The sequence below is a fragment of the Carcharhinus amblyrhynchos genome, chromosome 1 (genome assembly GCF_965287045.1).
Source record: "Carcharhinus amblyrhynchos chromosome 1, sCarAmb.v2.hapA, whole genome shotgun sequence".
NCBI lineage: Eukaryota > Metazoa > Chordata > Chondrichthyes > Carcharhiniformes > Carcharhinidae > Carcharhinus > Carcharhinus amblyrhynchos.
The window spans coordinates 154100754-154113275 of NC_137324.1; the positions used below are offsets into that span (position 1 = coordinate 154100754).

The 12522-nt window shown below is 43.9% G+C and overlaps 1 protein-coding gene across 2 annotated transcripts in view; it reads left to right on the top strand.

The window, feature by feature from the left end:
- Nucleotides 1-12522, top strand: part of ints10 (integrator complex subunit 10) — a 75622-nt gene that overhangs the window by 12687 nt on the left and 50413 nt on the right. For both annotated transcript variants that reach the window (XM_080193916.1, XM_080193925.1), the window contains exon 4: nt 10957-11096. In XM_080193916.1, coding sequence (XP_080050042.1) covers nt 10957-11096 — 140 coding nt within the window. The remainder of the gene's footprint in view (nt 1-10956; nt 11097-12522) is intronic.

Here is a 12522-nt window from a genome sequence, read left to right on the forward strand (position 1 = left end):
CTGTGGCCCTTTTTGATTTTTGACTTTGGTTTCTCTGCCTTTCATTTTTCCCCTTACTGCCTTTTATTTCTGTCCCCACTTTATTCCCTCTGACGTCCTTATCAGTTCCCATCCCCCGCCACATTAGTTTAAACCCTCCCCAACAGCATGGGCAAGCACTCCCCCTAGGACATTGGTTCCAGTCCTGCCCAAGTGCAGACTGTTCAATTTGTACTTGTCTGACCTCTCCCAGAGCAAGTTCCAATGTTGCAGGAATGTGAATCCTTCCCTCTTGAACCATCCCTCAAGCCACATATTCATCTTAGCTATCCTGACATTCCTACACTGACTAGCATGTGGCACTGGTAGCAATCCTGAGATTACTACCGTTAAGGTCTTTTTAGTTTGACTCCTAACTCCCTAAATTCAACTTGTAGGACCTCATCCGATTTTTTTTTTTTTACCTCTTATTGTTGGAGCCTTTATGCACCACGACAGCTGACTGTTCACCGTCCCCCACCAGAATGTCCTGCAGCTGCTCAGAGACACCTTTGACCCGTGCACCAGAGAGGCAACATACTATCCTGGAGTCTCGTTTGCATCCACAGAAACACCTGTCTGTTTCCCTTACAATTGAGTCCCCTACCACTATAGCTCTGCCATTCTCTCCTGCCTGCCTGTGCAGCAGAGTCAGCCACGGTGCCATGGACCTCGCTGCTGCCACCTTCCCTTGGAATCCGACTGTTTAATTAAAACAAAGCATCGCGAGGGCCACCGGCTGGTGTTGACACGATGTGATTTCTGCCCAGTGCTCTGTAGGTCAAAGTGAAGAAATTCAATGAAGCGTGGGTAAATGGCGGGAGTAACTATGACTCTCTGTCGATGAGCGACGTAAAGACTCGAACAAGGCACTCATTGAGTGTATTAAAATAGCCAAATGCCTCGACATCTAATTAGTAATGTCCACCTACCCCAACAGTATCCAAAACAGTACATCTGTTTTGGAGGGAGATGACAGTAGGGGACACCTGCACTGCCTTTCTCCTCTTCCTCTGTCTGGTGGTCACCCATTTCCTATCTCCTGATTTTTATCTGTGATGTGACCAACTCGCTGAATGTGCTATCCACGACTTCCTCAGCATCATGGATATTCCAAAATGATTCCATCCCCAGCTCCAGAGCTTCCAAATGGTCTAACAGGCGCTGCAGTTAGACGTGAGGAGCCGTGGACAACGGAAGGGTCCCTGAACTGTCATATCGCATAAGAGGAACATGACACGGCTTTGGGATCTCCTGCCATGACTTAAGTTCACTGACAATAAAAACGACAATGCAAGAGGAAAATGAAAAGAAAAAGTACATAAGAACATAAGAAATAGGAGCAGGAGTAGGCCAACTAGCCCTTCGAGCCTGCCCCGCCATTCAATAAGATCATGGCTGATCTGTCGTGGCTCAGTTCCACATTCCCGCCCTCTCCCCATAACCCTTAATCCCCTCTCTCATCAAAAACCCATCAACCCACGTCTTAAAAATATTTAGCGAGGCAGCCTCCACCACTTCAACGGGCAGAGAATTCCAGAGATTCACCACCCTTTGAGTGAAGAAGTTCCTCCTCAACTCCGTTCTAAACCGCCCCCCCTTTATCTTGAGGCTATGCCCCCTAGTCCTACTATCCTTTCTGAGCGGGAAGAGTCTCTCCACCTCTATCCTATCCATCCCATTCATCATCTTATACGTCTCAATGAGATCTCCCCTCATTCTTCTAAACTCTAACGAGTACAAGCCTAATCTATTCAGCCTCTCCTAATCTATTCAACCCCCTCAACTCCGGCATCAGCCTAGTAAACCTCCTCTGCACTCCCTCCAAGGCTAAAATATCCTTGCGTAAGTACGGCGCCCAAAACTGCACACACTACTCCAGCTGTGGCCTCACCAATGCCCTATACAGCCGCAGCAAGACCTCCCTACTTTTATATTCAATCCCCCTCGCTATGAAGGCCAGCATCCCATTCGCCTTCCTGACCACCTGCTGCACCTGCAAGCTGGGTTTTTGCGACTCATGCACAAGGACCCCGAGGTCCCTCTGCACCGTCGCCTGCTGCAGTTTTTCTCCATGTAAGTAATAATCCTTCCTACCATTATTCCTACCAAAGTGGACCAACTCGCACTTGCCAACATTAAATTCCATTTGCCATTTCCTGGCCCATTTGCCCAGCCTATCTAGATCCTTCTGTAGACTCTCCCCACCCTCCGCACAATTTGCCTTTCCACCAATTTTGGTGTCATCAGCAAATTTCGACACCCTGCACTCGGTTCCCTCCTCCAGATCATCTATATAAATGGTAAATAGCGGAGGCCCCAGCACTGACCCCTGGGGCACTCCACTAGTCACCATCCGCCAATCCGAATAGCACCCATTGACCCCCACTCTCTGCCTCGTATTTGACAACCAGTCCTCTATCCACGCTAACACCCTACCCCCAACTCCATGCCCCCTGACCTTCTGTAATAACCTCTTGTGAGGTACCTTGTCAAACGCCTTCTGAAAATCCAGAAAGACCACATCCACTGGCTCTCTTCTATCCACTGCCCTAGACACATCCTCATAGAACTCCAGTAAATTTGTCAGACACGACTTCCCTTTAAGGAAACCGTGCTGCGTCTGCTCTATCAAGCAGTTCCCCTCAAGATGCCTCGCTATTTCCTCCTTGATGACGGATTCTAACATTTTACCTACAACAGACGTTAAACTAACAGGCCTATAATTCCCCGCCTTTTGCCTGGCACCCTTCTTAAACAACAGCGTAACATTAGCCGTTTTCCAATCTTCCAGCACTTCCCCGGAATCCAGCGACGTCTGGAAAATAACCAACAAGGCATCCACTATCACCTCCGCCATTTCTTTCAGGACCCTTGGATGCATTCCATCCGGTCCTGGGGACTTGTCCACAATCAGCCCCTCCAGTCTGTCGAGCACCACCTCTCTAGTAACAGTAATGTCATCGAGACCCTCCAGTCCTACCACCTTTCCATCTCTAACATCCGGCAAATTATTCACGTCCTCCTCCGTGAAGACCGAAACAAAAAAGTTATTCAAGACCTCTGCCATATCCCCATCCCCTACCACTAAGTCCCCCTTCTCATCCTCTAAGGGACCAACGTTCAACCAGTCACTAGCCAATCACTTACCTGCTGGCTGTGACACCACAGTTCAATTTCCTTCTACCTCTCACTTGCCCTCGAGTCTCCCTCACATGTCTGCCTCTGCGCTCCTTCCGAAGATGAAAACCTCTTTCATTTCAGCTCCAAATTCCCGATATCCTCATTCTGGCTGAAATCTTACTCAGGCTGATCGGTCCTGCACAAGCTCACTGGTCTTGACTCTCCTGCCAAAGATGACAGCTTCTCCCTATCTTCGCCGTGCAGACTGCCTTCTGATTTTGCATACCTATATTAAATCTCTCGACCTTTTCTTCTTCCAAGAGATCCACTCCAATTTCTCTGATCTATCTGTGTAATTGAAGTTGATTCCTGGTTCCTGGAACCATTCTTGTGACTCTCTTCTGTACTCTATTGCCTTTACATCCTTCCTGAAGTGTGGTATCCAGAACAATGTTAGACAGATGTTTGATTGACAAGAGAATTAAGAGTTATGGGGGTCAAGCAGGAAAGTAAAGTTAAGGCCACATTTAGATTACTGAATCGTGGAAGAAGCTTGGAGTGCTGAATGAACCACTGTTCCTTTTTCATGTGATCTTATGAGAACTAGACATTTTATTGTAGTTGAGGCCGGATCAGTTTTTGTTTAGCAGGTTTAACATAACTTCTTTTGTTACAAATAGAGAAGAGAGGAAAACTCCTTTCTTTTCTCACAGCCTGCCTGGAAGTTGACATGTTTTAACTTTTAAAATAGGCTGTGGCATGTTCCCCCCAACCCTATGCTTGTGAGGTCAGTTTTTAAAATTACTTGCAATAAACTCTCGTCAGGGTTAAATCAAAAGTGTAGTTAATTCATACATTCAAACCTAGGCACAACTTCGTACACGTACACATCACACAATAAGAAGATAGGAAAGAAATTTTTACAACTATGAATAACTTAAAAAGAACCACAGGTATAAATGTCAGTTCACATGATTGCCAGAGTCCAGAAAGTCAAAGAGACCAGTGAGGATTCCTTCACGGAGGAGTTACAGTTCATGTGGGTTCAGCTAAATGAAACAAGAGTTGCAAAATTCCTTTTTAAAGTTGATGGTTACGCACGTTGGTGTACAGAGACGTGGTCTTTGTGAGAGTTAATGCCAAACATGCTTTCATAGAAATCATAGAATTACTACAGTGCAAAAGGAGGCCATTTGGCCTATCAAGTCTGCACTGACAGCAATCCCGCTCAGGCCCTATCCACGTAACCCAACATATTTACCATGCTAGTCCCTCTGACACTTAAGGGCGATTTAGCGTGGTCAATTCATCCAAACTGCACATTTTTGGACTGTGGGAGGAAACTGGAGCACCCAGAGGAAACCCATGCAGACGTGGGGAGAAAGCGCAAGCTCAACACTGACAATGACCCGGGGTCAGAATTGAAACTGGGTCTCTGGCACTGCGGCAGCGGTTCTAACCATCTGTACAGTTCTGCCCTGAAGCCGTAGGTCAGTTTGATGCAGGCTGTTGGTCAGCCTGGAGTCCTGTTTTGATGTTTCCCACCTGGACGTTAAATAGCAAGCTGAGTTTTGAGTCTAGAAATGTAATATTAAACTTTTCCAAGGTCAGAAGCTTAGGCCATGTGATGGTGCCCAGTCAGTTGCAGGTTAGCAAATAGTTCCTCTGCCCAAATTCCAATTCCATTGTTTACCTTAGGAGATAGATGGTAGCTATTATAACTTCTACAGATATAATGAGTCTTGTTGGCTCTCCTTTTGTTGTAGCACCAGACTGGGGAGACAAATCGTCTGGTGCAGCTTTGGTGTCCTTATCTGAGGAAGGATGTTCTTGCTATAGAGGAAGTGAAGGAAGGTTTACCATGCCGATTGCTGGGATGGTAGGACTAAGTCAGAATTATCTTCATTGAACTTTAAAAGAGTGAGAAGGGATCTCAAAGAACAAAACAAAGTACAAAGAACAACCCAGCACGGGAAACAGGCCCTTCGGCCCAACGAGCCTGTGCTGCCGTATCCTCCTACACCTATTCTACCCTGCGTGTCTACGAGTGGAACCCCTAACTTAGCCAGGTTCAGGGGAGAATAGTGTCAATTTGGTAAACCAGTCAGCCTAAGAGCACATCTTTGGGGTGTGGGAGGAAACCGGAGCGCCCGGAGGAAACCCACGCAACCACAGGGAGAATGCGCAAACTCCCACAGACACAGGCCCAAATCCATGTATCTGCACAGCTAGCAGTGCTAGTCACTGAGCTGTTGCGGCGCCTGTCTACCGGTCCAGGATCAAGCACACACACCGACACGAAGTACTAGGCCACTCCCGGAACCTCCAAGAGCAGCCCACGCACGACCCACGGTGTGCATGCCCCTCGTTTGACAACAAGGTGGACCTCCACTGCGGAATAAAAAGACAAAAACGTTAACATACAAGTCTGCATTTCCGGTGTCTCCCGAGGCTCTGACCCTATTTAATACCCCCTACTATAACCCTCCATCCTCGTTTCGCTCATGTATCTATCTAAGTAAACCTTAAACGAGTCCAACGTTCCTGCCTCCACCACCCTACTCGGTAGCGCGTTCCATACCCCCACGACCCTCTGCGTGAAGAACCTTCCTCTCATATCCACATTATACTTCTTCCCCCTCACCCTTAGATCATGACCTCTCGTAATTGTACCCAGTCTAGGGAGCAGTCTCTCACTTTTGACTCTATCTATTCCCTTCAGTATCTTATATACCTCTATCATGTCTCCCCTCAATCTCCGTCTTTCCAAGGAGAGAAGTCCCAATTTCTCCAACCTTTCCTCGTAACTCAGTCCCTCCATGCCAGGCAACATCCTGGTAAACCTCCTCTGCACCCTCTCCAGAGTCTCCACGTCCTTCTGGTAGTAAGGTGACCAGAACTGGATGCAGTACTCCAAATGCGGTCTAACCAACGTTCTGTACAACTGAAGCATTAGACGGCAGCTCCTACACTCTATACCCCTTCCTATAAAGGCTAGCATTCCATAAGGTTTCCTCACAACCTTCTCCACTTGTGTTGCAACCTTCATAGACTTGTGAACCTGCACTCCCAGGTCCCTCTGTATTTCTATACTCCTAATCGGTCTACCTTTTATCACGTAGTTCCTCTCTGCATTATTCCTTCCAAAATGCATCACCTCGCATTTGTCAGGATTAAATTCCATCTGCCACCTATCTGCCCAATGTACCAACCTATTTATATCCTGTTGTATCACCTGACATTCCGCTTCAGTATCCGCCAACCCTGCCATCTTGGTGTCATCCGCAAACTTGCTGATCACACCACGTATGCTCTCTTCCAAATCGTTTATGTATTCTACAAAGAGGAGAGGTCCCAGTACTGAGCCCTGCGGCACACCACTGGTCACTGGCCTCCGGCCCGAAAAGGTCCCCTCAACAACTACCCTCTGTCTCCTATTGCCCAGCCAGTTCTCAATCCGCCTAGCTACCTGTCCTTGTATCCCATGCGTCTTAACCTTTTCCACCAGCCTACCATGAGGGACTTTGTCAAACGCCTTACTGAAATCCATATAGATGACATCAACGGCTCTCCCATCGTCAACCGTTTTTGTCACCACCTCAAAGAATTTTACCAGATTCGTAAGGCAAGACCTCCCTCTAACAAAGCCGTGTTGCGTATCCCTAATCAGATCGCAACGCTCCAAATGCTCATACATCCTACCCCTAAGTATTTTTTCCATTAATTTCCCTACCACCGATGTCAAACTCACCGGTCTATAATTTCCAGGGTTATCCCTACTTCCTTTTTTAAACAGCGGTACCACATTAGCTACCCTCCAGTCTTCTGGGACCTCACCTGTGTCCAAAGAAGAGACAAAGATTTGCGCCAGAGGCCCAGCAATTTCATCTTTCACCTCCCTAAGCAGCCTGGGATAAATACCATCAGGCCCCGGAGCTTTATCCGTCCTTACGCTACCTAAAAGCCCTAGCACTTCCTCCCTCGTAATAGATATTTCCTGCCACTGATCCACAGCTCCCTCCAAGACACCGCACGACACCGAACCCCTCTCCTTCGTGAATACCGACGCAAAGTATTCATTCAGGAGCTCCCCCATTCCCTCCGACTCAATACATAACTCCCCACTTTTGTCCCTAAGAGGACCAATTTTCCCTCTAACTACTCTCTTGCTCCTAATATAGGAATAAAATGCCTTTGCATTTTCCTTAATCCTATCAGCCAAAGCCATTTCATGCCCTCTCTTCGCCCTTCTAACTCCCCTTTTTAGCTCCCTCCTACTCACTCTATGTTCCTCCAGTGCACTCTCCGTACCCAGTTGTTTTGACCTAACGTACGCATCCCTCTTCTTCCTCACCAAGTCTTCAATACCCCCTGTAATCCACAGCTCTCTAATCCTACCTTTCCCATCCTTCCGCTTAACTGGAACATGCCTGTCCTGCAACATTTTCAGTTTGCCCTTAAAATCTTCCCACTTGCCAACCGTGGACTTGCCAGCTAGCAGTCCCTCCCAATCAGTGTCCTTCAGCTCCCTCCTAATCCGGCTATAGCTCGCCTTCCCCCAGTTCAGCACCCTCCCGTTCGGCTGGCACTCATCCCTTTCCATTTTTGTCCTAAAGTAGACAGACTTGTGGTCACTGTTAACCACATGTTTGCCTACCTCAACCTCAACCACCTGCCCCGGCTCATTACCCAACACTAAATCCAGTATAGCCCCTTCCCTAGTCGGGCTAGTTACATACTGCTCTAGGGACCCTTCCAAAACACATTTTACAAACTCCTCACCCTCCGTACCCCCAGCTCTAGGTCCCTTCCAATCCAATCTCATAGAAACTTATAGAATTCTAATAGGATTAGATAGAATAGATTCAGAAAGAATATTCCTGATGGTGGGGAGTCCAGAACTAGGGGTCATAATTTACAGATAAGAGGTAAACCTTTACGATTGAGGTGAGGAGAAATTTTTTCACCCAAAAAGTGGTGAATGTGTGGAATTCACAACCCCGGAAGGAAGTTAAGGCCAAAATGTTGTGTGATTTCAAGAAGAAATTAGATTTATCTCTTTGTGCTAAAGGGTTCAAGGCGAGATCAGGATATTGAATTCGATCAGCCATGATCATAATGAATGCTTGAACAAGCTTGAATAGCTGAATGCTGCTTCTATTTTCTATGTATGTTGCTATGTATGTCCCTGGTTTCGTTTATTGTGCTGTGCCCTCACAATGAGATGCCTGAGATTTCACAAAGGTGAGGGTTGAGCTTTTTCTCCTGTAACTGCTTTTGAAGATTTCCAGAAATTGTAGCCACCATGTGAATTATATGACCTGTAGCAGCCACCTTTTGGTTTTACAATGTCCACTTAAACTGTTTAGATCAACACTTTATTATCTCTTTCTTGTATTAGGGGCATGAAACCTTTCTTTTTTTACTCTATCCACCTCTGGTAAAACCCAGGATGCCTTATGCTTTATTAACTATTGTTTCAACAATTCTGCTGCTTTTAAGTTTTTAATATTTTTAACTTTTGCATCTTTGTGTGCCTCTCGCACAATTCAATCTTTCTTTGCTTCTTGTTTGTCTTTTGCTACTTGATTTGATGTTTTAATTCAAGATTCTAAATTGCACTTTCTTGTTTGGCTGTTAATTTCAGAATTGAGTAATGTAGTCAAGGAGAGAGACAGTTGCTTGTCCAGTTTGTTCAAATGCCCTGTGGAGGATGGATAGTTTCCACTTTGCATCTCAAACAACTGCCAGGGCAAGATATTGTTGTCATTTTAAACAGGCAATGACAAGTCTAACTCATTGCAACTGCTGTTGATTGATCGGTTACAGGAGTTTTTGTGCCAAAACAGTACCCTACACTTGTACTGTTGCCACTTATCCCAGCAGGGGCCCATGTTGAGCAAATGTTGCTGATCATTTGCCATAGGTGGCAACTGCGAAGGTGCTACTTAAACAGTATTTAGCGGACTGTCTGTTTCAAACAGTGCAAGCAGCTGTTTGCTCTTGTTAAAGTGCCAATTCACTTGTGTTCTCTTGGACTTCTGCCACCCTTGTGAGCTTTGCTTGTTGAGCTGGACACTATCCTGCTTTAAGTTAATATGAACATCTCTTAAAATGGATTTAAGTCTCTTATTTCTAACTCAAGTTGGTGGCAAAGAAATTTCAAAGCTACCTTCATCAAACACTAAAAGGCATAACATTCCTCCAGTTAATTGTAGATATAGTGACATGAACAGTGTGGTTATTATCTATGAGGGTGTTTCAACTTGAAATGCCAGTTTGTTTAGTTTTCTTTTTAGAATGGTGTGAGGATTCATGTGAAACCCCCAGTAAGAATAAGCACCCAATCATCCTGTAACAATTACTAAGACTATTTATTACATTAAAAGATAAACATACATGAATAGGATTATGACACTCAAAGACAATTAAATATATGAATTACTAAACACATCCACAGTTTATGTAGAAATTGCCCCTTGTTCTGAAATATATGCGATCGTGAACTCCTTAAGACTTTCCCATTCCCAAACAGCATCCAAATTAAGTAAACCTATAAGTCAAATACAGCTCATAGTTACCACACAATAAAAGGCAGATGATCCTGGTTCAGTGAAGATATTTAAATTGCCTTTGTGAAAGTGTCTGCACAATCTTCGCTCTAAGACAACTTTGAAATAAACTGTTTCTCAGTCTCTTGAGTTGTAAACTGGCCTGTCTGGGTTTTCACTGTTAAAATGGCCTCTTGGCTGTGAGATGTGTGTGCTTCAGCAGATGCCAGCAATTATACCCTGGTTCCTCTTTGCTTCCTTCTGTAGTATTTGAGCTGTCTGCATTCCTCACCTGTTAACTGCAGCATTTTGTCAATTCCAAAAGCTTTTTTTTAACCACCTTTTGTAAACCACCTGAGTAACTTCTTCCATCCCCAAGAAACTTCTAGCCACTGTAAGAACCACTATTCCACAAGGCATTGCTACTTAAACTGAATGCAATACCTGAAAAGAAAACAAGTATACTCACCACTCACTGTTTTCTGAGTCCAATAATCTTAAACCAGACAAGGAATATAGATTTTAATTCTGGAAAAGAGCCCACAGTTGTTAAGACCCAGGTCAGAAACCCCAAGGTGTTTTAAGAAGATAGCCTAGATCCTAAGGTTATACGTTTTAATTTGGCACAGATGAGCATAAGGTCTTTCTGTTCAGGTACGATTCAAATGACCCACTAGGAAGCTTTTATCAAACAAAGTTTATTTAAGAGCACAGTTAAAATATAATACAAAAAAAATCAGCATAACTTTTATCAGTTATAAGATTCAAACATGATACAGTATGAACCTTAATCGCGAGCTAGCTATGCTGTTCCAAGTCAAGAACCATCCCACAAACACTCAGCCCTGTCTCGACTTGGCACAAAAAGCAAGTATGCTCATGCGGTGCTGGATTTTCAACTTTTTAGCACCTGCTGTGACTTGGTCTTTTGAATGGTGATTAAGTCTCTGAGGCTTTCCAGTCCTGGAACTTTCCAAAAAGCTTGTAGAGAGAGAGAAGGACAATGTCTGTGTCCACCAGCTTCTAACAGCAACTGAATTTCCAACTCCAGGGAGGCACTGCTTTCTGTTTCCAAATTATTTACTGTGACCTTTGCATGTGTGACATTGAGGGCTTTAAATACAATGTGTGCTAAATGCACATATTGATTGACCTTATGTGCTCTCTCTGCTCAAACCAAATATGAATCCTTTAGAAATTTTGAAGTACAAAATAACATAGTGTACATTTCTGAGATTTAAAACACTGTTAAATTACTTTTCAGGATTGTTTGAGACCCTTCCGGGTCGAATACAATGTGAAATGCTTCTTAAAGCAACAGAGCAGTGTTTCAACACATTGGAGAGAGCAGAAATGTTGCTGCTGCTCTTAAGACGGTTTCCAGAATCTGTAGTACAGCACGGGGTATGTATATTTTTACAATACCAATCTAATGTTATTTGACTGTTATTAACTAACCCGTATATTGTCAGTGTGCTGGAGTCATGTATTTTGTTTCAGCAGCTATGATGGATCTGTTCTGTTGCTTAATTTAAAAACAGGGTTTAAAATTAATGCAGTAGTTTTTCTCACTTCAAGAAACTGTTCCTAAACCAAAATAATCTGCTTGTTTTGTATGGTGTTTTTCTACAAATTTTAAAATCTGTAGTGTTTAGTGACAAACTGGAGCATAAGAGGGCAAGTCCCAAGATTTAAGACTTGATAAGTCCTGACCCCAATAATTTAGTGGAGGGTGATGCTTTGCAGAAATTGGACATTTCCTTACAGGCCAGAATGGAAAATTAGAATCCACAACAGCTAGTGGAAAGTGCACAGTGGCATTGTCAGTATCTGGGAGCAATTTTGTTTCCTTCCTACTTTGGTTAGGACCAGTACATAATATAATAAAATATGGAAAATGTGGAGAAGGAAAGAATGTTATGAAATAACTTGGTCTTCCCCCACCTAAAAGTTCAAAATCAAAGATTGCAAACAAATAATTGATTGATGTTCCTTTTTCTGGTGAAATCTGGATTTTACTTTAATGGGAATACAAAGATGGTGTCTGCCAACTGTAATCAATCCTGTTGCAGCCAGCAGTTTTGAATGCTGATCTAGGCTATGGAATGCCACGCGATCACCAGCCAACAGTACTCAACAGGAGACAGGAGAGTGAGTAGAAATGTACCATTGTGTGCACTCCTGTCTAGTGTTCGGGACAAGAACTGATATGACTCATTAAGCTGAGATATGACTTAATGTGGTTGATATGTTGGAGTTCTGGTGATTACCAATTTGTGAGTAAAGTGCTTATCCTCTCCTAGCTGTCGAATTTCACTAAGAATTAAAATAAAAATCTCATTCGATTTTATAAAAGTAGATTATGGGATATTTCTGAAAGAGCAGACCACCATCATGTAAATTCTTGAAATAAAAAGTCCAAATAATAGAAGAGGCAAATGTTTGTAATGCTAAAATAGATGTTGTGATGTGTCTACTTAGGGTTTGCACTTAATGTCACTGTGTTAGTTTTATAGCTGCAACATTCATTCTAAAGATTTTATAACTATGTCTTGTGATCATTGTGCATTCTCTGTGCTTCTGTATCATGAATATTAAGTCATAGTTTTCAATCACAGCATAATAGCAAGAACCCATTCGACATTTGACTGTTGAGTTGTAATTGCAGGCATCTTGACATTAGGTGGCATTGTCTCCCTTCCATTTGTTTGCATGTCCTCTACCTTCGAATTTCTGTTGCTGCTCTATAATTGTGAAGTGATACATCTTAGTAAAAGGCAGCAGCAGTAAGTATACCCAGATTTGAAGTAGGATTGATAACGTGGAAGTG